At 36.7% G+C, this 26,258-nt stretch overlaps 1 protein-coding gene across 1 annotated transcript; it reads right to left on the bottom strand.

Annotated features, from left to right (window-relative positions):
- Positions 1-23,747: 23,747 nt before the first annotated feature.
- Positions 23,748-25,041, bottom strand: tmem174 (transmembrane protein 174). The gene is made up of 2 exons (XM_006627164.3): positions 24,596-25,041; positions 23,748-23,871 (listed from the first exon to the last, which is right to left on the bottom strand). The coding sequence occupies exons 1-2, from the start codon at positions 25,039-25,041 to the stop codon at positions 23,748-23,750; spliced, it is 570 nt and encodes a 189-aa protein (XP_006627227.2).
- Positions 25,042-26,258: the final 1,217 nt, after the last annotated feature.

Raw genomic sequence — 26,258 nt, 5'->3', positions numbered from 1 at the left:
ATACTGTTTTTCTGTCAGGCTTTCAGGCTTTTCAACTGTTTTAAGTGAAGCACAGTCTGGCAGCAGCAAAGTAAAATGCTTTTGGTTGTTTTAATTGTCTTTAATAGAGAGAAATTTGAAAGTGAGAGTGGATGGTTTGTGATCAAGGGAATTACAGTACATTTCCTGACATCAGCTGCTTGTCAACTTTCATCCCTATTAGCTCACTGAAGCCCCATATGAGTTTAGGATTATGAACATAGTAAAGTATTAACATGCCAATATACAGTCAACCCCACTGAGCACCTTCTTATTAAGTATTTCTGAAATACTCAACATGTACTGTACCTAATCCAATATCAAGGGACCAACAACTCAGTGACAAAGTAGTTAATACATTTATTTCATGAGTTGGTGTCTGAAACCAAGATGTGTGCTGCACATGAGATTTTATGAATTGACTGTGTATGTAAGACAAAGTCCACATGTACGTTTATCACATTATCACATTCAGATTCAGAGCTTAAGCTCTCTGTTCCTTTTCCCCCAGCATCTTACTCTGCTGCCTCTCTGCCTCACAATTGGTGATCTTGGAAGTGGAGAAAGAATGAATCAAGACCTGTCCTCTTTACTGATGTGGATGATTTGAAAAAAAAATTCATGGCTGTAGGTCCCAACTCTCCTTGTATTGACGTTTCAGTGGCTATTGCCGACTTTAAACTTCAAATTGTGGGTTTGGTCGGGGCCTCTTTTATGCTAGCAATCTCCTGCGCAGAACGTTTTGGAACAAGGGTAAATATGAGAGACAGCTGAAATCCATTGGGCTTCCATTACTCCAATGTTGGAGTTCATGCATTTCCGTCAAGGTTTTTAAATGACCAGTGGAACTCTGGCCCCAGCTTCAATGAAACTCCTTTTGACGACATCTGCAATTCTGAAAAACAGAGCTCAAATGAAGCTTGAGTCAGAGTCCCACTGGTCACTTAAACCTTGTATGATTAATTTATTTGGCTGATGCTTTTATGCAAAAGACCTTACATCTGAACAGCTGGGCATTTTACTGAAGCGATCTAATTTAAGTACCTTGCTCAAGGGTATAATAGCAGAACCCCAAACCCACAATCTGCCTGTTAAGAGCCCAGAGTCCTAACCACTATTCCACACTGTTGCAGTATCTAGAGGTTGGGTAAGGGGTGTAACAAAGATGTCTTCAATTGTGTTGTGTGGTCTTATGTATATCCTTCCATCAAATTATCAACAGTGTACCAATGTGGTTTCTGGCTTTGAAATAGGTATCCTGTAATCAATGAAACAATTATGATTTACCCATCTGGCAGCACTTCAGCATGGGTATTACTATCAATGACTGTTGCTTTAGGCTCTTGAAGAGAATGCACGGTTGATTCAAGAGGAACAGCATGCATTAATGCATTTGTTGACAGTCATACTATGCACATGAGAAACAGCAGTTATTCATATGTGTGACTGTTGTTTATACAGTATGGAGCTTATGTGGGTAACATTTGGGAGGCTGTATATCATACACACACTCTGCTACAGTTGTGCTATAGAGTTTCTAGTCTGATCTACAGTATACTTCACATACATAAACATAAACTGCTATGGTTCTCCTCTAGAGGTACCAAGCCTGTCACGACAGCCTTATGTGCCTAAATTAATTAAAGGAAAATGACTCATTTCTCGTATTTTCCTGTGCACATCAATAATTTTAAAAGTCTAAAACTTACTATGACATATTTCACAGAACCTTTTCTTACTGTCAATATCTGTCCACTAAAAATATCTTGCTGCATCTCCTTTTACTGCTTAAAATAGCAGAAAAAATAGATCCATTCACTTGTTGACAAGTTAATACGTCAACTTTTCTAAAAGGATGCTTAGTGAACTTTACTATGGCACATATGTCCATATTGTTTGGATTAAGCCCTAGCCTGCTTTTTACAAGCTGACAATTACCATTTCATCAGTTCAACTCATTTGCTTGCCATCCTGGGTAGGTACTTTATCCTCACCCTTGTCATTTCATCTGGGATGCAAACGATTTCGAACCACATGAAGCTTGGTCCATGCTTTCCAGTTAAAGTAATGATGCCACCATTATGTCCGCAGTATATTGTTTTGCAAGTTTTAAGATACTGTTTATGGGAAGCTCTTGTCCTTTACTGTTGCTTAATGCCACAGCCGATGTTAAACCAACCCCAGATCTTTTAGCTATCACCACAGTGTATTTTTATTTGTCTTTAAAGTTTTTTACACACATATTTCATGTCCAACCAGGAAAGCAAGTTGGGACACATGTAAAAGAATGAGAAAAAGAACATTACTGAGGTTCTCAGAAATCTTTTGGGTTTAAAAATGACATTTGTAATACATTCAACTCTTTTGATAGCACACCATTTTTATCTCAGGGTTGTGGGGAGTGTGTTAATACATCTAACATTTCATTCATTCAAACTCTTTGGAAAATCAATGACAAAACAAATGTTAAGTAAGAATGTCTCATTTTTACTGTAGGTTTCCACATGTTAAACTGTATATATGTACAGTAGATGTTTTATTGGGCCAACATTGATTTATGGGTCATATGAGTGTCTAGTTACCTACCTCAGGAATACTATTCCATTCCTGGAAAATGAATCTTTTAGCTGCTGAAGATTATTTGATGAGGGGTGTCAATTCATTTAACATACATGTTAATCCCAAAGGTGTTTCCTATTCATCAGGAGACAGGGGATGTGTGTGAAAGCATTGGATGCCCCTAAGTATAGTTTTGTTAATGCACTTTGGTGACACCAACAAGTACAGTGTTAGGTTGGAAGCATTTATTCATGACCAAACAAATGCACCTCAACAAATGGCAGAACCTGGGCCAAGTCAGAATTACAGTACTAGCCCCACGGTCCTAGTTTAACATGATTGAGGCTAGTCTTTCTATTCAAATACCCAGTAAAGCAGAATATATTCCCCTACACCCTCACACTCTTTACTTACTGTAATCTGTTTACTGATGGCAATGAAAGACAACTCTGGATGAGGCAACAGTCTGTGAACCGGCCTTCCTTTCACTAACACTCACAAAGTCGTAGAATAAGACTTGCATGTGCTGGCCATGTAATCGTTCTATTTCATGTGCAAGCAGTCTGGAATGCAGGATTCTATCAGCTCTTCACATTCATGGAGTCAATCCAGCTTTGGTACCCTCTGACTCTCTTGTAAACTGACAAAATGGAAATATTATTTGTGCAAATCTAGAACCCCATAAGAATCCTTAAAAGGTGAATGTACACTCATTTGCACTGTACTTTCACATAAGAACATAAGACAGGATAGAAACAAGGTTCATTACCATTTAGTGGTTCAGTAAGTAAATTAAATTTTAATTTACAGCCATTTCTCAAGTCCCCAGAGTTTAGGTCTCAGTCACATGGCTGGGATACCCATTTCAGATACCCATAACTCTACCCATAAGCTTTTGCATGAACTGTCCTAAATGAATTTCCTTTAGGTATCCAGTTGTGACCTGGTATCCTTTTTTCACTATTCCCCTTGGGATCTTATATACTTGAACACTGAATACCATCTTACATTTTTATAGGGCTATGAGGGAGTGAGAGGTGACTCACAAGGAGATATTTGCAGTTAGTTTTGCAATGTTGTCACCCTGGAATTTATTGTGTGGCCTTTCCCATAACTACCAAAGAGAGAGCATAGTATGTTGCATAGTGCATCACAACACAACATTCTGTGCATGATTTGTAATGTAATTTAATAGATCTCTGAACATGTGGTATTAGTTTTTGTAACTTCAGTATAAACACAGCATTTCTGGAAATTAAATGGAATCCCATTTAATCACATGAAATATGTGTTTGTTTCCACATTTTTCCATTGCATCCCCTTCACACTTTGATTCTTTTAGAATTATTTACGATGATTCTGTTTTGCCGTTGCTTTTGCATCTCAAAGACATACTGTATGTGGCATCACTGATTAAGTTATAAACTCGTAACTTTTATTCCTCATTTGTGATGGGGTTTTTTTAAAGTAAAATTTTGAGAAATTTACATTTAGGAATCGAGGTTGAAGCACCAGATTTCAATCAGATTAAGTGTGAAGGATTAATTATACTTGAACTCATTGACTTGCATTAAAGTTGAATAGCCTATGCAATGTTTTTTCTGAGAAGTTTTGTTTGTGAATTAATCATGGATAAATCTTTCTAAGATGTTTTCTTGGAAATAAAAGCTTTTCTTTTTGGAGTTTCAAATTTCCCTGTAACAAGTAAGGTTTTGTGAACAGCGGTGCAGGTGCCTGCTTTTTATACTCCCTACAGGAAGTACCCTTTGACATTGCCTGTTCATCCTGAGGAGCAATCAGCACCCTTGCTTCAGGGATGTCTGTGGTACCTTTTCTGCTGAGGAAAATTGTCCATGACCAACAGATGCTTTCCCTGGTTTGAAATCAAGAGGTTTACATGCTTTTCACTATAATTCAAGACATTCCAGCCACAGTTGGAAATCACAGGGTGCAGTATCATGTACAGCTGCAGTATTTTCCTGGATAGTAATTAGTTCCCTAGACTTACCCTTATGATAAGAAAAATGTTGGGACAGCAGGAAAGCGATCATTTAAAATCGTTCAGTTAGCTCTTCAAGGGCCTTTCATGGGGAAATTTCTCATTTTAAAATTATTTTTTTCCTCTTTGGAGTTGCCATGGTGTGGTTGGAGCTATGATAATATAATAACACAGAGATTATTTTCTTGCTTTACTGTGGTTCTTTTTGAAATTATTCATATTGTTAGCTTTTCATTTGAACAAAAATGTTTTCCATGACTTCTTTGGATGCTTTCTCTTGGGTAAGACCATGACCTTCTAGAACATAAGGCCCCCTTTTTACCATTCTGATTCTGTTTTCAGAATGAGAAAAGATACACTCTCTACCTTTTTAAATGGCCACACAGAACATGTTTAACACTCTTTCAGCACGTGCTGCATTTTCAGCCAAGTTAAAAATAATAATCCTGGTTTGTTTGTTATTTCTTTCCTGCTTCCCTACTGACAGTCACTTCATTCTTGCCAGTACTTCAGTGCGGGTGTGAAGAAATGTATTAGTATTTGTAAGATTTCAAAGAAAGGTAAATGTAACATAATACTCATGCAGGGCTGCCAAAACATACCAAGGCCAGGTGGTTAATGGCCCTAGACAAATGACCAGTGACCACCATAATACAGAATCGCATTTGAAGTGGACTATAGAGTACTTCCATCTGCTAAATATTATGACCACCAGAGGTTCCATTTGTCCAGCTGATATCAAGGATGGGTGGTCCTGTGATAACGGAATAAAAGGTCTTTAACGTCACAATTTTCGGAAGCCACATTCCCCAGCCACCCTATTTTCCCCATCTTCTTTTTGGGTTTACTTTGATTCATTTGCAAAAAAGAAAAGCAATTCAAATGTTCTAGCATCTTAGTGTTCCCATCATTGGTAGAATTTTGAAAATATATTTTATGTGTTTATTTCTTGTGTTGGTAAGAAAAAGTTATGATACTAAGGAGAAATCTACTTTGTGGGCCATCCTCTATGGATCGTGCACATATCCTCTAACTAGGCTGTTGTTTACTGTGATTATAATGATGATTTTAATTAGCACTTGGCACCATCTGGTGGATAAAGAATGTAACTTAATGTCTAAACAGAAGCAAAGGCAGTTCCCTGTCCACCTTCTTTAACAATGTGAGTGAACTACAATTAAACTAAGATTAAACAAGAATGGCTTCTATCAAAAATGGAGTTCATTGGCCAAACTATTTCTGAAGAAGCACAACCAGCAGTATGGAGTGTGATTTACCCACCAGGGGATGACCTGCTATGTCACTACAACATGTGAGATTCACATCTGAAGCAGCTTTTACTGGGGTGAAACCGGACAAAGCTCTGGTCAGTTGGTGTAGAGGTTCCAAAGACCACTGCAAGTGGAAATCTGAGAAAATTATTAATGGTTGGGCAAACATCTCTTGGTTTTGAAAAGAATCCTATTTGGACATACGCTGTATATATATATATTATTCCCACTAGAATGATGTCTACTACATTTGGAGCCTATCTGGCCAAACAGGTTTTTTGTTGTATAACAGAGTACGTATCAACTACAAAAAATGGCTGCCGATTACCATTCTGGGTAAGAACGGAGCCCTGATGCATTATATTGTAATTGTATTGTCAATTACAAGGATATCTACTACATTCTGAGAATTTTGGGCAGTTATTAAAGAAGTGGTTACTGGGAGTGTGATGACCTAGCCTGGGTGTAACACATACTGCCGCAGCATGAGAGGTTAGAGTGTGATGAAACCTGCCAAGTTTTAAGTCAATCAGCGCAGGGGTTCCCAAGACAGAGGTAGTTTGAATTTTGTTAACAGTGGGCTGCCATTGTGGTTTATGCAGGAATGCCATTTTACCACATGTTAACTGTATTTTAACTAGATTGAGACCCACCACGCAGTCTCAGGAGCAGTTTATGTATGATGCCACATTTCCCCAAGCACTGCTTGGAAGCCTAATTCTATACATCTAAAAGTATAATACAAAGATAATAAAAATGGCTAAAGAATAAAGGCTAATAGCCCAGAGAAATAACTATTATGTATTATTGAAGAAACATATCCTAATGTTGTTGCTCTGAAAATGATATTTGTTCCATGAAATAGCTATGAAAAATAATTGTTTATTATAATTCCATTTATTGATTAAAAAAAATTAATCACTTATAACTGCACCAGATTCACAAAATTATTATCAGGAAAATGACAGTGTTTTTGTTGCAAGTGCACTAACATTTATACATGTATGCTGATTATAATTTGTTATTAACAGCGTTCATCAAAGAGGGATCAATTGTGAAAGTCACAGGCAGCTTGTTCTCATGGCCGTTTTTGGAAACAATACAAGCATGTACAATTGTGGTGCATGCTTTGCTCTAGGTTGAAGGCTCTGTGTTGTAGGATTCTGTCCTATTCCACTAAAAGAACCTTGGAAAATCATGCAATGCCATTCTTCAACCCAGCTCATCCCACAAAACTTCAGATGCGATCTGAAGTTAGTTAGAAGGTAGAGTTGTTACATTCTGATCTCGCAAGAAAGCCATTGTTACACAGGCAGCTCGAGGATTTGCATTGTCCCACTGGAGTGTTGTAAAATCAGGATGAGGACCCTGGAAAGACAGCAACTGAGGTCCCAGGATTTGGTCAATGTAGCACCATGCGATCAGGTGACTATGAAACGGTACAAGTGGAATTCTGTAGTGACTAGACACTTCTGCCCAGACCATCACACCTGGACCTGCCCATTGATTGGTTATTGTACAGAACGGTTAGTCTATCAATTTTCATGTATTCACAATACTCATAGAGGTCTAAACAAAACCCTGTTGTATTGTCAAAAAAGATTTAGCTCCACTGAGGTGACTTAGTCCAGCCTCCAACAGATTGATAGCATGAGGGCATTGTTATATTGGTAAGCAGGGTATATCATATTGTTTTCTGTATATCATAGCCTTTCTTGATTTTCACCATGTGAGTCATGAATAATCATTTATATTTAAAATTGCACCAAAATACTATATCAGGATAATTCATGTTTCAGAAATAAAGCATGCATAAATAGAGCAATACATTTCTTTTGACACACATCATAAAATGAAATATTTAAAAATGATTTCAAAGTCACACAAAACCAAACAAAGTGCATCTTTTGTTGTGGCCAATGTTTAGTTTTCCCCTGAGAAGTTTATCACATCATATGGGTTTAACAATTTAAAATAATAAGAAACACAAAAGCCCTAAACCATGTTCTAGAAAAACACTTCAAGAACGTACATTGTTAAAAACATGTCTGGAACATGTAATTTTTACCATTCTTTGTTTTCTTGTGTAGTTTGTTCGAACCCCAGCCTCCCCAAAAATGGTTTTGTATATGGTGATTAAAACCTTTGTGTCTATTTTATTTGATGTTAATATTCCTCTGGGATTTAAAATGTTCACAGGCAAATATGCCTGGCAATTGATTTATTGAAGGATACAGTGGTGAAAATAAAAGTTGACTCTGATGCCTCTTTCCTCCTTACTACTCTCATACTGGTTCTGAAGATTTAAAAGGCTTGGGATGAGCATGTTATTGTGTTCTCCTCTTTGAATTATCAGTGTCAGCCACCACTGTTCCATGGAAGTGGTCTGTATCACAAACATGTTCCAAAGCAGAATACACAATTAGTCAGGTACATAAGCCTTAATACATCAGTGAGTAAATTGTGACGCTGAGTGACATATTGGCCCACTTTTCTAGATAACCCCAAAGACCTGGCTAGGCAGAAGGATAGAGAGGGGGTGGAGATTTGTTGGATGCACTAACTGCACAGACAGCCAGACCGACCAGCATTTACGAGTTAATCTCATCACACATTGGTGTGGAAAGAGGGATTACACACTGAGATGGTGTTACACAAAGGAGATACAGTTTAATGTTCTCCGACAGAGTCAGACAAAAGAGGCAAGAGCCCACAACCCAAGACCATGAGGTCTCACCTTTGTACAACGTGTAGTTAAGAGGTCAGAGACCCAAAGTGGACAAAGAGGAGGTTTTCTTAGGTCACCTAGGCCAATGGAGGTCAACACCAAGAGCACAGAACATCTGATATGTATGAGAAGAGTAGGGTTTAAAATAAAGGACAAAAGGGCACAACAATACCTCAAAGCAGGTCTCCTACAAATCCAGAGTAACTGATTCACATCCATGTCCTCTCTATATTATTTTCACTCATTTATTTATACAGCTTTTTAACAATGTGGTCATACTGTTTGCACTGAAATATGATTCCATAGCCAAAAGTATAAATAGTTGATATGGATTACACTCCATTACACTCTTAGCTCAAAACTCTGAAGTCGACGTTCCCTTTTAAGCTTCAAAGTCTTCACCTTGAAAGAAAGGGCTGAAGAGTGTATGTCAAAAAATAAATGTTAGTGTTTACCGCAAGATTTCCAAATGACACGAAAGAAGGTCAAATCTAATAAATAAATAAAAGGCAAAACACATGTACTTTATTTTTTTACATTTCTTTTCATTTCTTCCATGAAAATCTAGAATAAGTCTATCAAACTAATTCTATTTTTTTAAAGGTACAACTGATTCAAGTATTTGTCATGTATCCCCTTTTCATTATCATAATACTTAAAAATTACAGGGAATAGTTGTACTCAGTAAAACACAGTGCTTTTTTTTCTTAGACATGAAGCTTCCATGTCATTTATGCAACAACCATTAGAAAGGTCTTGTTTTGCAATGAAACAAACTTTTGGGTTTCAGGCACAGTATGTGTTAAAATGAATTGATCTTTTATTTTTCATGTTGTAGCTGGGGCACTGAACACAGACTGACAAAGTTTCTATTCCAATAAAACTGAACTAAATACTAACTTTTTGCTGAAAAGAGACAGAGTGTTAATTCCTGCAGATCGCAATTCCTGCTGTCACGCGACTTAAACAAACATTTCTAATTTTGCCATGTTGAGTGAATGGTTCAACCATGAAATCTAAGTCATTACAGATACTTGTTATTGTTTAAATAAATCAGACTTGAACATTTTATATGCTGTAGCTACAGCTGGCTTAGAAGTTTAGGTGGGTTGTGTTGGGAATTAAAATATATTTTTTTCCTTCGTTTTAAACGCATTGTGGATTTCATGTAGTATTACACACAGTTTAGATGGAAAAAATAATATGTATAAAAATTCAAAATGTTTCTAGGACTTGTTTTATTAAAGCTGTTATTATTAGTATCATCATCATTATTACTGTTGTCCTTAATATGAAGACACTATGTGTTTTTGTAAGATTTAAAAAATGAATAACAGTAAGTTCAGTTTTCAGTGGATCTCTTTCATCTCTCAGGTTTTCCTTTTGCAAGAGCACTTTTGTTTTGTCCTTTAGGAACAAAGTAAAAATTATCAAATGTTAGACTTAATAAATGTTTAATACCATGGCTTTTGTTCAGCCAAAATGTTTTTAAGTTTCCAAACAACATCTTGAACTACTCTGTGGAAAAGCAGTTGTTACAGGCTTTCGACGTTTTTTTGACTAGACCACCAAGGATGTATTCCAACATTATTAAAATCAATAACGATGAACTAGCAGACTGTATTCAGTATATACACTCATCAGTTAGATTGTTTTTAATCAGTCTTTTCCTATGTAATATAAAACTTCAGCAGATGATGTATAAACAGATGACATGTATAAGGCATATAGACTAAAAGGGAGTCTAAAGATGTCCTTAATAAAGTGTTATCTATACTTAATTTTACGTAATGGGACAGAAAACAGATTTGACATAGACAAAGGAGTGAGACTGTTATTCCATTACAGAAATGATATTTTTTTACCAGTAAGCTGTGAATAGCTGTGCTCTGGCTTATAAAGAATCTGTAACAATAAAGAGGTATCATCCTTAATGTTTTCTGCAGAGAAGGAAGAACTGGTATAAGATAAAGGACTGCAGATACAGTGTCCTGAATTAACAGCTGAAGTTTCTTTGAAAGCACTTTGCAAATAAAAGCCTGCCATCAACACGTATAATCTCTTAGCTGGGCCCATTGAAAGCTGGGGCTCTGGGGTTAATTCTCCCATCGCGATGAGTTTGAATCAACTCTAAACTCACATTGAGATGAAAGCCATGTAGTCTCTCGCTCAGCCTATCCAGCAAAACCCACTGAGATCAGCCGACTGGGGCGGATTATTGCATGTTCGTCTGCTGGACCTCCATCAGGACGGGGAAACAGAAAAGAAAAACAATAATTAGAGATAATTGCTTGTGTCCAAACACAAGCATTAAAGCCCCCTTCCCTTTGGTAGTATGTGAGCTGGAATGAAAGAGACACCCCCTGTTTTGACAGCTGGGCAGGCGAACATAATTCGTGACAGCTGAACTGAAATGTATTTAAACAAGGGTGCAAAGGAGGAAGGGAAAAGGGCGATGGTCTTTGGTGTCCAGTGAAAAGAGGTATATGCTACAAAATGTAAAGAAGCACGGGATTCAAACAGACCAGAAAACTGAGACAGAAATAGAAGAACTTCACTAGTGGGAGCAATGAAAATGGAATACTCTGCAAAAGAATGAAGTTAAATGGGGTGACATGCCAGATTTGACGCATTGCATTAATTTGCTGCTCCGTTGCACTGGCCTTTCACCTTGAGGTCTTTGGCTCGAACCTAACTCTGTACATGGTAACCAAAATCATGTTAGCCTGAAAGGGGGCAGGGGTCGTGCATGAGATGAGGTTTTGAGGCCAAACAAGGACCATATGTCGAAGGATACACTTTTCAGAAAAGGAGAAAATGTTTTTTTTCCCCTTATGACCTACAACAGATTCATTACTTTAACTCTATAAGGCCATGAAGACCGGTGTGATAATATATTGACAAAATGGTGGCACAATGATAGATGTGTCTCCTGGGGACAGATGTCAGCACAGACCTGTACTACACTGACATATCCAGACAACAAACCAGGCCTATAAGCACCAAGGCTGCAGGTTCCATTGGCTGACATCCACTGCTTTTCTTCATTTAAAAGTTCTTCAAACAGGGAAAACCTCTAACAAAAGATGTCTTTTTTTGCATCTGTCTTCTTGATAAGCACTTGAGATGACTAGCATTTTAGTTATGCAATGTCAAATCCACAAATCCACAAAATACACTATGGACTACATACAAAATATAAAAATGTGTATTCTGATTTTTTATACAACAATTTAAGTTATTTCCTTCTGTATTATGCGGGTTGTAAACACAAACCTCTCATATTGGGTACTGTATATTTACAAGGCTTAGAGTGCATCAGTGTGTTAAAACATCAGGTAATTTCATTTTCTGGGTAATAAAAAATTCGAGTAATTAAATGCCTTGCTTTCATTTTCGCCATTATTCAAGAGAGGAACTACTCTTAAATAAGGAAAGATGTATTCAATGTTGTGTATCTTACCATCTATTGAATGCTACACATGCTTCTGCAAGTTGTAAGGCACATAACCTTGTGTGTGACATAAAAGCTTTACTGGCTTCTGTTTAGGCTGCAGTAGAAACCTTCTCAGGTTCAACTAGAATTTTCTGAGAGTTCAATGTTTGCCTTGTTGGTACTGGATTTGGTAATTCAGCTAAGAGTTAGTTGCTTCCGAAACAAATGTTGTGTAGCGGGTGCTGTTAGATATTTAGGCCTAACAGTTGAGAGACGAGCTGGAAAGAAAGTGTGCCAGTAAGAAAACAGCAGGGGTCAAGGAAGACTGCCCAAAGAAAGGAAGATGATGAATCAGGAACAAGACCTCTGTCCTGATACATCAAAATGCCTCTCTTGTTTTCTTTAAACTTGGTTATTTCATTTTTCCTCAAGTCCTGTCTGTCTGCGTGCTGGAAATTACATCAATCCTTATAAACCTTAAACATCAACCAAATATGGCAATGTAAGCTCCCAAAATGTTAATGGTGTAAATAAAATATTAACAGAACAGTCTCAGTATGAGACAGCTGCATTAACATTTCCCAGTTAGGTAATGCATATCAATATATTTTGACATTCCTAACTTTACAAATTTTCCAAGCCCAATCAGATCACTCACTGGGCTCACATTTTGCAACATATTCAATCACTCTCTCTTTTCAAAACAAATTGGTGTATTTCTTCTTTTTTTGCAGGAATTGAGTGGAAATCCCTTAGTTCCTTAAGATGGCTAAAATATCCATTAAACATATTTGCTAAGTCAAAATGAAAGAGATAATTTTGCAGTTTTCGAACCCGGGTCTGTATGAAAAGATGGAAGAAAAAGTAAGGTCTTCTTTATAGTTTGAGCTGTAAGCATAGTCTCTGGAATAAAGACTGTCCAGGATACCTGTTCCCCATTTTACCTTGAAAAATATATGCAGTATCTTGAAATGGGATACTAAATGGGATCACAGTAATCATGATCAGTGCTTATTTAAAGAACAAATGGTTTATCAGGTGAAAGTGTAATTTATTTATGTTCCAATGAACCACTTAGAGAAATAGAAAGAAAGAGAATTTCAGGGAACTTCTAAGCTGTGCAAGGTTACTTTCTCAATAACTTACTTTATGTATTAAAGTAAAGAATGCAAATTACTCAGGGATGTTGGCTTATATAATAAATTATGGGCACAACAAAAGACAGCTGAGCAATAATCCCAGAGGTGTCCCCTCCTCTCTGTACATCATTTGCGGTTGAGATACATCTGACAGAGCAGAATGTAAATGAGTGTTAATGCTAAGCAGATATGTGAGTAATTTCCTGTAGACGGGTCAGAACTGAAACCATATTGATCTGTTTGTCCAGGGTTTATAACCAAAGCTTCTCTGTATTGATAGGAACTTTCTTATTGGGTGGTGATACAGTTGGCAAAGGAAAAGCCCACATAAGCTGAAGCTGGAACAACCAAAAGATAATTCAATTTTGATTGTTTTCATATGTTGTTCATAAACAACAAAGTTTTCATGTGCTTCCAACATGTTTTCTTGCAAACATGGAAGCCATTTGTCCTTTTTTTCCCCTCTGCATGTATTCTGAGTTACGTATCATGTTATGCAGCAGAGACGGGTTCACTGCACAACCCGGCCTCTTTGATACAGTGTCAGGAACTTATTTAAGCAGTGCTGACTTTCAGCAGCTGAGCTAAAAATAAATAATGTCTGCAGTAAAGTCAAAACTATATACATCAGCTGTCAAGGCTGTTTTCTTCCTTGATAAATCAAAGGAAGATAATTGTTGAAAATAGGATGATGGCTTCTTTACGCTATATAAAATCTGATCTTAATGAAATGCCACACACATACTGTAAATGCAAAAACACGCGCACACACATTTTAACTTTTGCATTTGAATAAGCTTTTACATGAATGAATACACTACTCAATACCCCTGGAGTAGCTTGCCATTACAAGTTCCAGTTCCACATCACCAGTGCTTGGAGGAACACTGTGACACACAGAAAGGTGATTTAATTAGAATCTGAAGAACTGTGCTTGACTCAAGCTCGGAGAACACAGCAAAGGTCGCAGAAGCATGGTTAAAATAAAAGTAAAATATAAGTATAGTAAATTTCAGAACACTACTTTTTCCCCAGTGTCTTTAAGATATTAAATTTCTATTTTTGTTGTAATGTGAAGCACAATCAGATAATAATTTTAACCAAAATGCAGCTCAAAAACAGCACCAGGAAACAGAAGCTATTGCTTGTTATCTTTTTTATATTCTCCTTGAAAGTATTCTAAAGCCACCCAACATACACACCATGTAGCATTTATTTACTTCAATTTACAAGCTCTGCACTGTATTTTACCAGTCTGTAAACTGCCTTATTATTAATATTCACTGTACACTAAAAAAAAAATGAATGAAGCAGGATTGGGTGCTTTCACCCAAGATGAGAAGGATATATTTTGCAGGCCTTAATGTTGTGTTGTCTTAATGCAGGCCTTAATGTTGTGTAAGAAAGTACCATTTTTTTATTTAGATTCTGTTTCTGCATTTCTTCCACAAATTCAAATTGTCATCCACAGTTGTAAACTAACCATGACTGTGGTTAACTTGTTCAGCTCAGTGAGAGAACCTGATCGTGTTTCTGGGATTTATGTGCAGAACCCTGATGTTGATCCAGACATGTATGTGGTTGGTGGTAGAGACACAAGTACTGATTTGATTCCTTATAAATTCTTCATTTTTAAAAAAAAAAGTGAACTGATCTATAACACTGCTATTAACAGGCATAATAGAGTAGGCATCACAGGATTTGTAGATCAAGCCTTTCTTGAGTCTCAAGGTAAGATTGAGATACTTTGTTTGAAATGTTATCATAGAGAATAGTTGTCCTGGTGAAGAAAGCAACAAACAGGTTTTTCACTTGTTACAATAATAAGATAAATGCTTCAAAATATTGCAACAAACAGTAATGTAATACATTCTCTATAACACAATAATAACAAAGTAATAAACTTCTAAACTTCTTATTATGATGTAATAATCACCCAATAAAGAGAATAAAAAGAAATGTCTACCTTATAATGCAATCATGTCAACTGAGAAAGTGAAAGTGTTCAATCTGGTAATATGCATATGTAATTTGATTACAACTTAGTATACATTTATCCCAAAATCACAGGATGTTTTACAATGGCAACTAAATAAAAGAACAGATTAATGATAGAATTCAGTGGACCACGTCTAGAGAGGCAGAAGGCAGAAAAAGCACTTTGATTCATCCTGGTGGAACACATTGTCAGGTTTTCAAATTTTGTACGTGTTCCTGCTCCACTTTTCAAGAAACACATTTAAGGTTTTATATGCAGTTATACACAAGGATTCTGTCACGGACGTCCAAAGGGACTAACCGTGGGGAGCAGGAGAGCAAAAAATGACCCATATGCGTAGCGGCGAGACGGGAAAAAGGCCCGGGCTCATTAGTGCAAAGAGTTCAGGAATGCCGTATAGAAACCTATGCCCTCAGGGAGTGGACGTGGGGCGCCCTGGTGCTAGGCGGGTCTCAGGACATCCGAACATCAATGCTGAGCCAGGACAGAGTGCAAGACCCGGAAATATATAGCCCAAGGATAAGAGGGACAGGAAGGACAGCAGACAGGAAACTAGGGACAGGACAGAGAAGGAGCGCCCTCTGGCTGCAGAGGGCGTGACAGATTCCATCATCTTATTGACAGATTATAGATATTTATTAACATTTACTAATATTGTTTTGATTAGCTAATCCTGCATGACTACCCATGATTCATGGGAGTGACTTTGACAGTTGCATAAGTACTACATCACCTTGGTAGTGAGACAGCTGATTGGGCTGATGAAGTGATTTAGCCTGTTCGATTTCAAGACTAGTTCAAAATTAAGAAAGAAAAGTAGACAAAGCTACAGGTGTGATAGTCTGGGTGGGAGTGTCTAGTCACTAGAGGACCACACTGGTAGTGATTTATGACAATCTGACTGCATGATAAAACACTGATCACATCTTGTTACCTCACTTGTTGCTTCCTCTGTTGCTCATTTTGATGTGCCACAATTCCAGCGGGACAAAGCATGTCCTCATGTACGTGTTGCACATGTAAGAATACCTTGCAAGATGGGAATGTGACAGTTATGTTGTCACAACCGTGCCAGATGTGAGCCCCATTGAGAATAAATGTAGCATGTAGCAAATGTCAGACTTAGATATCAGTGAATAGTAGTACATACCTATCCAGGACCTGTGTGTGGAAAAGGACAGAATCCCACAAGACAGCATCTGAAATGTGGTTCTTAACATGCATTACAGATGCACACCTAGTATTGTTTCCAATCCTGGCCACACGTGCTTACTAGCCTTTTCTTTCTCAATAGCCCTCCTGTTGATTCATTATCCACCCATCTACAGTATTTTCTAACACCTTCCAAGTCAGGGTCACAGGGAAGCTGGAGCCTATCCCGGCGAGCAATGGGCACAAAGTGAGAAACATCCTGGACAGGAAGCATGTCCATTACAGGGCACACACAGACACATACATGAACATACACATACCATGGTCAGTTTTCACAGAAGCCATTTCACCTACCTGTACAGTATGTCTTGTAGCATTCGGAGGAAACCAGATCTGCTGGAGGAAACCCATGAAAACACAGGCAGAACATACAAACTCCACACAGACAGCACCCCAGGTGAGTAATTGAACACAGGGCCTCAGCACTGCGACTCAGTAAAGCTAACCACTGCTTCTCTGTGCCACCCCTTGAGGTGAAGGTAATGGTTAATCTGTATAATGAATTAACCTATGTTATGTTATGTCTTGTAAATAAATATTAGTGCACCTGCTGAAATATTCATGATAATAACGAACAGTATCTCTGTTATGAATATGTGTACAACTGTTAGAATATAAGTGTTACATTTGATTTGATGCTCGGTACATATTTTACATTTGAAAATTTTTAAAAAGCCACATGTGTTGTTAATTAATATATCCCATTTATATGGAAGATTGCTTTGTGATCACAGATGACTCATCAGGACAAGACTGCAATGATTGCAAGTTGAGTTATATTGTTAGTTATAAATTATTACATTATCAGTCAGACATTTCACTTACGTTATCAGTTAATTTATTACATTCTAAGCAAAAACATTAGTTTATGAAGTATTGCTTCATTACTGGAAGATGAATAAATAAAAACAGGCTGTCATCTAAAAGACCTTGATCCTCCACTGAAGAAGGCAATGGTAAAACCTCAATTTTTCTGCCATGTTCTGGAAGCAGTGCTAAGCAATTTAACTTGAATAGAAGGAGGTTAAATGCAATTGTCTGATGTAACTTATCTTTTGCAAAGTTTTGTGATGCTGTACCTACAGTGCTTTTCAAATGTGCTGTATACACCTCAATGATGTTCTATCTTGCTTGAAACTTGAATACTCAGACTGAGCATTTTTATGGGTGAAAGAAATTAAACGTCAGAAAAAACTACAAAATAAAATTTAAGTACAATTAAGTACAAGTACAGTACTTTGATTCCTTAAGTATTAACCTTCCTCAGATAATATTTGGTTGAAGTATCTTTGGAAGCATTAACAGTTACAAGCTCTACCAACAGTACAGCAAGATGGCACAATTTTCTCCTGTTCTTCATTTCAAACATGCTTGCGCTCTGTCAAGCTGTTTGCCACCATTTGTGGACAGCAATTTTCAAGGCTTGTCACAGATTTTCTGAGCTTTGACTAGGTTACTCAGAGACATTTCTTTTTATTTTTACAATTCCAGTATAGCTTTGTCCTTGTAGTTTGGGTCATTGTTCTGCTGAAATCTAAGTTTGCCTCCCAATTTTAGGTCTTTAGCTGGTTTTCCTCTAATATTTGCTCGTACTTTGCTCCATCTATCACCTCAATCTTGACAAGCTTTCCAGTTCCTGCTAATGAAAAGCAGCCCCTTAACATCAAGCTTAACATTTGGTACTGAATGGTATTAACTGAGTGATGCACTATGATGGGTTTGTGCCGGATGTAAAGTTTTGCATTTAGACCAAAATTGCAATTCTGTCATGTCTGACCACAAAAGCTTTTGCCACATGTTTAAAGTATTGTATCACTTAAATGCTTTGTTGTTTTTCTCAGTAATGGCTTCCTTGTTGTCACTGTGTCTTATAGGATAGCTTTGAGAAGTGACTGACATGTTATTTACTCTGGGATATTTTCTCCCAACTTAACTGTTGAACTTTCAGAGTCACCTCTCGCCTCATGGTGGCATCCCTAACCAGCTTCCTGCTTACCTGGCTGTTCAATGTGCAGGGATGGCCTGATCTGTGCAGTGCTTTGGTTCAAGTTCAAGTTCAAGTTTATTGTCATTATACTCATATACAGGTATATGGTATAACAAAATGCTATTTAGCTAGCTCTCAGACATAAGTATTGAAAATACGGTTTAGGGTAACATAGTGTTGGAGACCTTATTTTGATATAAAGATCTGTGGGATGGGGTTAAAGGGCATGTAGATAATTAAAACAATGAATCCTAAAAGCTCCTGCCCTTCGACAGCACGTTTTTCTTCTTTTGATGTAGGCCTACTTTTACTCTGCTACTTCTCCACCGCAGTGTCAAATGCAAATACTGTGCAATAATATACTGTGATCTCTGTTACTATCAAAGAGAACGGTTATTTTTTTTTATCCTTTTATCAACTTTTATCCTTATCCCTGCATGAATTTAAGTGGTTGCTGACGGTCCAGTCTAAAGACAAACATCTTCCAGTGCATAATACATAACTGTGTATTTTTAAAACTAAACAATGTTTACGAAACATCCCAAATAAGGCTTATTGTATATGCTGCCCCATTAGCTAGAACCTGAAAAACAAATAATACAGTATATGTTCATAATACAGTACACATCTGTACAACACAATAAACTTGATTTCTAAAAATACACAGAATGATAAGTTAATGGTCTCCTTAAATGGGGGGGATTCTTCAAATGATATGACTAGATATGAAAATTCCCGTGAGAAATGTTCGATCGTTTTCTGAACGTTTCCAATACTGTTTCATTTCAGTTGTTTAAAGGTTTAACTTGTTTTCGTAGTTCTCTTAGATAGGGGTGCATATAGGAAAAAAATGGCTAAGTAACGAGCTTTGCCGGCCACCCGCAATTTATTGTGCAGTAAAATTAATGGATATCACATTGTGCTGTGGTTAAAATACAAAGACAAAGGCAAGGATTATAGAACACTGTCTAAAATTGTTTTCAAAACCTCTGTTATATAGGAATTTACACTTGTCATCCCCAGTTTCTTAGTGGAACCATATTTTCATATTTAGGTATCTTTTTTATAGATGGTGGGTAGCCTGTTTATAGCCAATATCTCAAAAGTCGCTTTGGTTGTAAAATGATAAACTGAAAAAAATATATAAACGCACATCCGTTTGTGAAGTTCACCAGGTTACACAGTTATTCATCAACGAGCTTTGAATACAAATTGACCAATGTTACAAGCCATATAGATTATATAGAAGACGAAATATGAAATGCTAAATAATACTGTAACGATACATACTGTATGTAAGTACTGAACACCATGACGTTGTCCCTCTTCGAGAAGACTAAAGAAAGTGTTGAATTCGTATTGACTTCATTTGGGGCTCTACACAATTCTTAAGAAAATGGTCGAGCTTTATTGTGTGACAAATTAAAAATTAAATCCCAAATGCGCCTTATTTGTCTTTGGTTACGTAGCAGAATACTTAAAAAAACAATTGATAATCATACATTTTTTAAATTATCTCTTGGATAAACATTTAGTCACTTTGGTCGCACTGATGCGAGAATGTGTTTGACAAAGTAACTTTCTGTTTCCCCCGTCTTATTATTAAATGAAAGTAAACTCAAGCCCCGTTTTTCTATGGAGTTGTTCTTACTATTAAAAAGAAGCAAACTCCTGACTGAAAGGAATACTTTACTGGCAGAGAGTCCTGGAATAATACACTTGGCATAAAACTGTCACGCCGTTGAGCAAAGATGAGGTTAAAAAATAAAAAATACAATCCAGCCTTTATTAACAGGATAAATCAACAATATATTTGTGCTGTAAATAAAATTCGAATCATACGAAATAAGGGAGGCTTAATACTTGTCAATCAACTTCATTTAATCTAAAAAAAATCGTTATCGATTTTGCAATTCCGTTATGCAATGAAATAGTCTCCACTGTACCGATACCGTATTCCTCCTTTTCTGACACTTCTGAAGGAAACAATGATAGAAAATATAGTTAATTACTGTACATCTGGAATCGGGTGTTCTTGTTTTATACTTACAGCCTTTTACAAATGCTCGTAACTAGGCTATTTTGATTCTGTATCAGATTCGTATAAAATTACTGTAGTCATATGTAGTGTTTTGAAAAGACAATGCATAATTTCGGTGCCTTTAATGAGATTTATGGGACAAGTAATTGAAAACACTTTTCCACTTGGAGTTTGAGGCCAAGAACATATAGAAAAAATAGTCTAGGGTGGTAAAAAAAAAGTCTTAAAAGTAACATGAGGTCTGCTTCCCATTTGTTTTCAACACCTCTTTCATACAGTATATATTATTTAGAAAACAATATATAAAGTTTTGAATATTGCATTATGAAATGGCTTACTTTGCAAAGAAAAGTGCACACTATCATTTTTGGTTTGATTTTATTTAGACTTATTATTTAGGAGGATAGTTGATCTGTTGTCTTCGATATTTTCGTGTCGTTTTACAATATAAGAATCTTTGCAGACTCGTTAAAAACGGAATTCAATTCATTCCTTTTAACCCTCAAATAAGATATGATGACCTACCGTACTGTAGGTTTAGAAATGATACTATGTTTATACACTAACGCAGAGAATGAAAGTGGTCTTAAGGAAAATAAGGTTATAACCACATTTTTGAACATTTGGTGGAATCGGAAAAGTATTGTAAAAGATAGCCTATAATTTGAATATCACATACCGTATTAACAAAGCACCCCGTGTTAGTCATATAACGTGAAAAAAAGGAAAGTGATTAGACTCAAAAGTATTCCTGTGGGAAGAGTAAATTGCTGAGAATATTAACTAGTCATTACAGACTACATAAAAATCAATTGTGACACACCATAATAGTTGCTTGATTTAATTATTGAAGGCATGTAAATAGAAACCAGAATGTATGTTTTAAACCTTCATTGGCCAAAACAATTTGAATTATTTTGATGTCACGTTTTAATAGACCCTAAAGAAGTTACAACGGTAAAACTTTAAAAAAACGTATTAAAAAACGTTCAAATAAATTATTGGACTAAGGACATTTTTGTCATTCAAAAAATATTAAAGTTAATCGTAGACATACAGAATAGTAAACTCTTCACAAATGTTTTATATAAAAAAACTTGCAACTTTAAAAAATAAATACTGCCATAGAAGCTATTGCAGCCCCACATAGCTATTTGAATCTTCCAGTTAAGGAATAATTGTTTTCTCTTTACTGCCTTCTAACAGATACCCCCCAAAAAACCAAAGCAAAAACAGAACACACAACATCTTACAATGCTTGAAAGAAACGTATGCAACACACTATCAAAGTTCTAGGAGCAATTACAACTATTACTTTACCTTGTGTGGAGACTAGAGTACAGTACTGTACGTTTCTCTACGAAGGAATCGTATCAGAAGTCTTTTTATAAGCTATAAAAACTAAATTAAAGAACACTTTAAAATGTGAGATACCCGAAAATGTTCATTTGTAATGAAACAATGCATCTAATATGCATAATGGAAATATTAATCCTTGATTACATGACCCCCAATTCTAAACTTGCATCTATAGTTTTCTTTAAACCAAAGTATTATATATTATTTCCATAAGTGTATTATGTGAAAAATAGTAGATCAAGTTTATGCAAAAGTTTACTAACTGCTATACAGTGAAAGTTAACCAAAAGGGGCAGCATTTCACTTGTTAAATACAGTACGTTTTGCATTGTAAAACTAAATCACCAATACATTAAAACCTTCTAACAGGAATTAATCTGAGACCTCTGTCTGATATATACAATGTCTATTTTTATTTAAGGAAGTGACAAAAGTCAAGTTAAATTTTGTTTGTTACATTATTTTATTCCTGGATGCGAATGCGATAGAATACATACATCATTCAGTAATTGTAGCAAAAATATTTATGTAACATTCAAATTACATTTTCCCTTAGTTCTTCAAGAAATCAAGCTTTTAGAAAACTAAAGTTTTAATGCTGGTGCAATTATGCGTAATTATTATGATAAAGACTCAGACTCAATTAAACTAATTACGCACAATTTGTTGGTTTTATAACCAATATGTGACCCTTCGAGCTATAATCTAAACACTTCAGTAAAGGGATAGAATATGCTTTTGAAAGTTTTTCAACTGCTCTGCTAGATGATCATTTATTGGTGAGCTGTGTTAAGACCTTGAAAAACTCCTCCATGGTTTCACACAATCTTTCTGCCCCCCTGTGGTCTTCTTAACTGTTGCGTTCAACCCTGTGTTCAAAATACTGTTGAAAGCAGACTGAGAAGACCAGTATCTTTTTTCAGTGACAAATCAGTCTATAACTGTCCGCAAACGACATCCATCTCACATATGAGCAGAAGTGGAATCGCTGCTGGGCCTACACAGTCTTTAACTTTTTTTTCTATACACACTGCGAGAATTGCAAGCTCACCCTTTTTTTTTCTGGTAACGATATGGTGTTACAGTACTGTATGTCCTCCTAAAAATAATCCTAAACCTTGGCAGACGTTTATGATCCCCTGCTGGATTTATAGCCTTTAAAAAGCAGGATATGTACTGTATCTGATGGGTTCTTAAAATGCGTAAAGCATGCACTTGGGTACCGGTTACGTTAAATAAGCTGTTGACTTGACACATTTAAAACGTGAGCACTTACAAAGCCGTCTGGACACCGCTTGGCAGTGAGTTTCCCTGGTCTCTGAACTTGCGCTTTTCTCAAAACAGATGTCCTGTTTCGAATACTGACACGATCATTAAGGTTATCGGTGCTGACCTTTTTTCCTTCATTTCATTTCAAGATCTTCGTTTCGTCACTTCGATTTGTACTTGGTCTGAACACAGTAGTTTCGGCTACACTGCTAACAAGAATATACAGTACAGTAGATCATTAAATGTGTACCCTTTTGAGCGACATATTTGGGACTACTGTGGTCCACTGTGGCACACGGTACAACCCGCAGGACCATGGACAGCGCTATTATGAACCCAATACAAAATTATTATTTAATCGAACAAATTTGATTACTCATCTGATATATTTGATTATATAGCAGATCTTCATTCTGCTTCCAGTAAATTGTGAATTTTTCTGCACCATCACAAAATCTATAATTTCATTTAAAAAAAACTGCTACCGTTCACCTCAGCTGAATGTCATAAACTGCACAAACACTAGCCGCTACAGATATATTTATTGTTTTAAATGAAACACATTTATTTTATAGAGAAATCGAAAATGTGCGCTGTATATTTCGAGTCATACCTATATGTGTGTAGGATGTCGTTAGAAAGTTTTTTACGTGTGTTGGGGGGCGTTAAGTTTTCTGTAAGACATCATTCTTGAATGGGAAGGAAACCAGTTTTAAGTGGCATGAAGACATCAGGTAGTGCTGTCAGACGGCAGGGGGGCAGGGAAAATGTCGTCATAAGACGGAGGTGCGGCGCTGTCCAGCGCTTCTTCAGACGCTGTCTTTCTGTCTTTCCTCTCTCCACTTTCGTGGCTCCTGTGAAGGAATTACCACAGAATTATGAAACAGGCCAGCATTTAATGGTCATAAATCCTATTAGAAGGTCAAGGCTGTGGGGCGTTGAGAAAACCATCGGCGGATACGATGAAAAAAGATTGGCAATAAGGCTGTTCTGTTTTTTTTTTAAGAAGGCTTTGTATTGCCTTTCACCTGCCAGACCGGTTAAAAGACATGTTTGAGTGGTCACCATTACAATGTGAATATATTCACATTTGAAATGTTATATGTTCCCCATCTACACATTCTTTTCGTGATGTAAATTGTTAATTAAGAACAATTAATGCATTTTACTGAATGATGCGAGCATATTAAGGCTTTTCTTAAAATAACATTCACGAGTTTTCAAGGATTTTTGTTAAGATATTTACAACTGAAAAGCAAATTCGGGTCTTCATAACATCATAATAGCACGGGTTCGTTCGGCTTTCGCTGTCAGTGAGTTTTTGTAATCGGTCGTGATAACAAATCGCAACAAATAGCCTGATTACTTTCCGATGACACCCTTAAATACAGTATAATCTTGTGACATCACATGAAATTCGATCTCAAAATATGTGAGCCCGACCATCTGGGTCGCAATAAATTATCTAGACATAAGGTTAGCTGTCTTTCGTGACTCCGGTGTACAGTACGTTACTGTTGTCAAAATCAAGATACACCTTTTCTATACAAATTCGCTTTGTGGCATAACTTTATGTACCTGCTGTCACTGCTGTCCACCCCTTGACTAACGGGGGAATGGTCATCTCCCACAAAAGACAGGTTATCCAAAGGGTACATTGTGTAGTACTGTGGAGGACATATCGCTGTTCCACAGACTCCATTTAGTGGGTTGGCAGTCGGAGAATGGTTGGTAACAATTCCATCTTGTGTCAATGTGGCATTGGGAGGTGGAATGTACTGGACCACGGTGGCCCCATGGAAAGTGATGGGTTGATTGATTCCAGAGAAAACAAACGATTGTCCGCACGGTCCTTGATCTGCCTCTGGAAAAACGTCTTCGCCCTGTTTGCACAATTTGCAGGTAAGCATCTTAAACTTGCACACTCCGATTAGGACGAATGTTACTCCAACTGAAAGAAGTATGGGACCGAGTAACTGAGTCCATTCGAAGTCCTTGCTGCTGTCGTAGCTGATCCATCCCATCACCGTAAATGTTAATCCCACCAGTCCCAAGAACACCCCAGAAAATAATAAGGTGGCCCCTGCTTTGTCACCGTCTGTTACTTCATTGTCAGATCTATTGGGCCGATAAGGAGAAACTGAGAAAACGTTCACAGAGAAGTCTTCTGAATTGTTGTTTCTATTACAGGCAGCGCTGATACTATAAATATTATTATTTTGAGTCTGATCCATCTGTAGATTGTTCTGGACCATGTTTTGCTTTGAAAAAATGGTTGTCCCATTTGTATATGGGTTACTTTATGAATCTGAAAGTTCGTCTTATAGGACAAATGCCGCATCCTGTAAATATTTAATTGAATACCGAGGCAGTAAAAGTTACAGTGTAATCGAAATTGCAACTGTCTGAAACGCTGCACTCCTGTACAAAGGTTTGTTTTTCTTGCAAATGTTCTCAATGAGACTAGTCAAGTGTTAAATCCACAAGAATGATTTTAGCATGTTATGAAACCAACAGACGTGAATGTTCTTTTTCCCCTAGATCAGAATTTAATTTTAATTCTGGTTGAACAATAAGCAAGGTGAGAAGAAGAATCAGTAAAATAAGCCTTCATCATTTTCAAATACTGAACCATATCTCTGATTGGAATGCTCTTTAATTTTACTCCTTCATTTTTATCAGGTGTTTTGCTAATCTCAAGATTGCGTAGTTCAGATAAAATAAAATTACAAAAATCAAATATCTTTTATTGTTCACGCTACATCTTAGCAAGTAGAAGCCTTCTAAATTTCACACCTGAAGAAGGCTCCACAGCCGAAACGTTGTGTTTCTTTTCTTCTCTTTTCAGCATGGAATAAACCTTTACTTGTTCCTTTGCAGCCTATGCATGCTGGTGCACCTGCCTACTACAACGCTTTCTAAATTTGATCCCAGATTTTTATGATGAATTTCTAATCACATTTCTGATTTGAGTGCTTTTTATTAATGACTTATTCATCCCTAATTTGCACACGCTAAGTCCTTTAGTGGTTTTGTCTCATGAACACACAATATTTTATTTTAAAAATTGGCCAAACATCAAAGAATTTAGAAAACTTTGAAAATCAGAATGGAAGACTATTTTGATCTTCAGCATTATAAACCATTACCTCTAATCTCCTACATATTTCCTTGTACTGTGTACTGCTGCTTTTGCTTTAGGATAAGACCATGTTATGGGAGAGGGTGGTACATGCTGAGC

The sequence above is a fragment of the Lepisosteus oculatus genome, chromosome 3 (genome assembly GCF_040954835.1).
Source record: "Lepisosteus oculatus isolate fLepOcu1 chromosome 3, fLepOcu1.hap2, whole genome shotgun sequence".
Classification (NCBI taxonomy): Eukaryota; Metazoa; Chordata; class Actinopteri; order Semionotiformes; family Lepisosteidae; genus Lepisosteus; species Lepisosteus oculatus.
This window is presented reverse-complemented; position numbering and strand designations above follow the sequence as displayed.

What these genes read in the sequence shown, in the direction of transcription:
- tmem174 (XM_006627164.3), bottom strand. Translation starts at nt 25,041, where the DNA reads ATGGGATGGATCAGCTACGACAGCAGCAAGGACTTCGAATGGACTCAG. An exon ending in GTGGACAGCAGTGACAGCAG is followed by an intron (nt 23,872 to 24,595) that starts GTACATAAAGTT and finishes ATTCCTTCACAG; the next exon opens with GAGCCACGAAAGTGGAGAGA.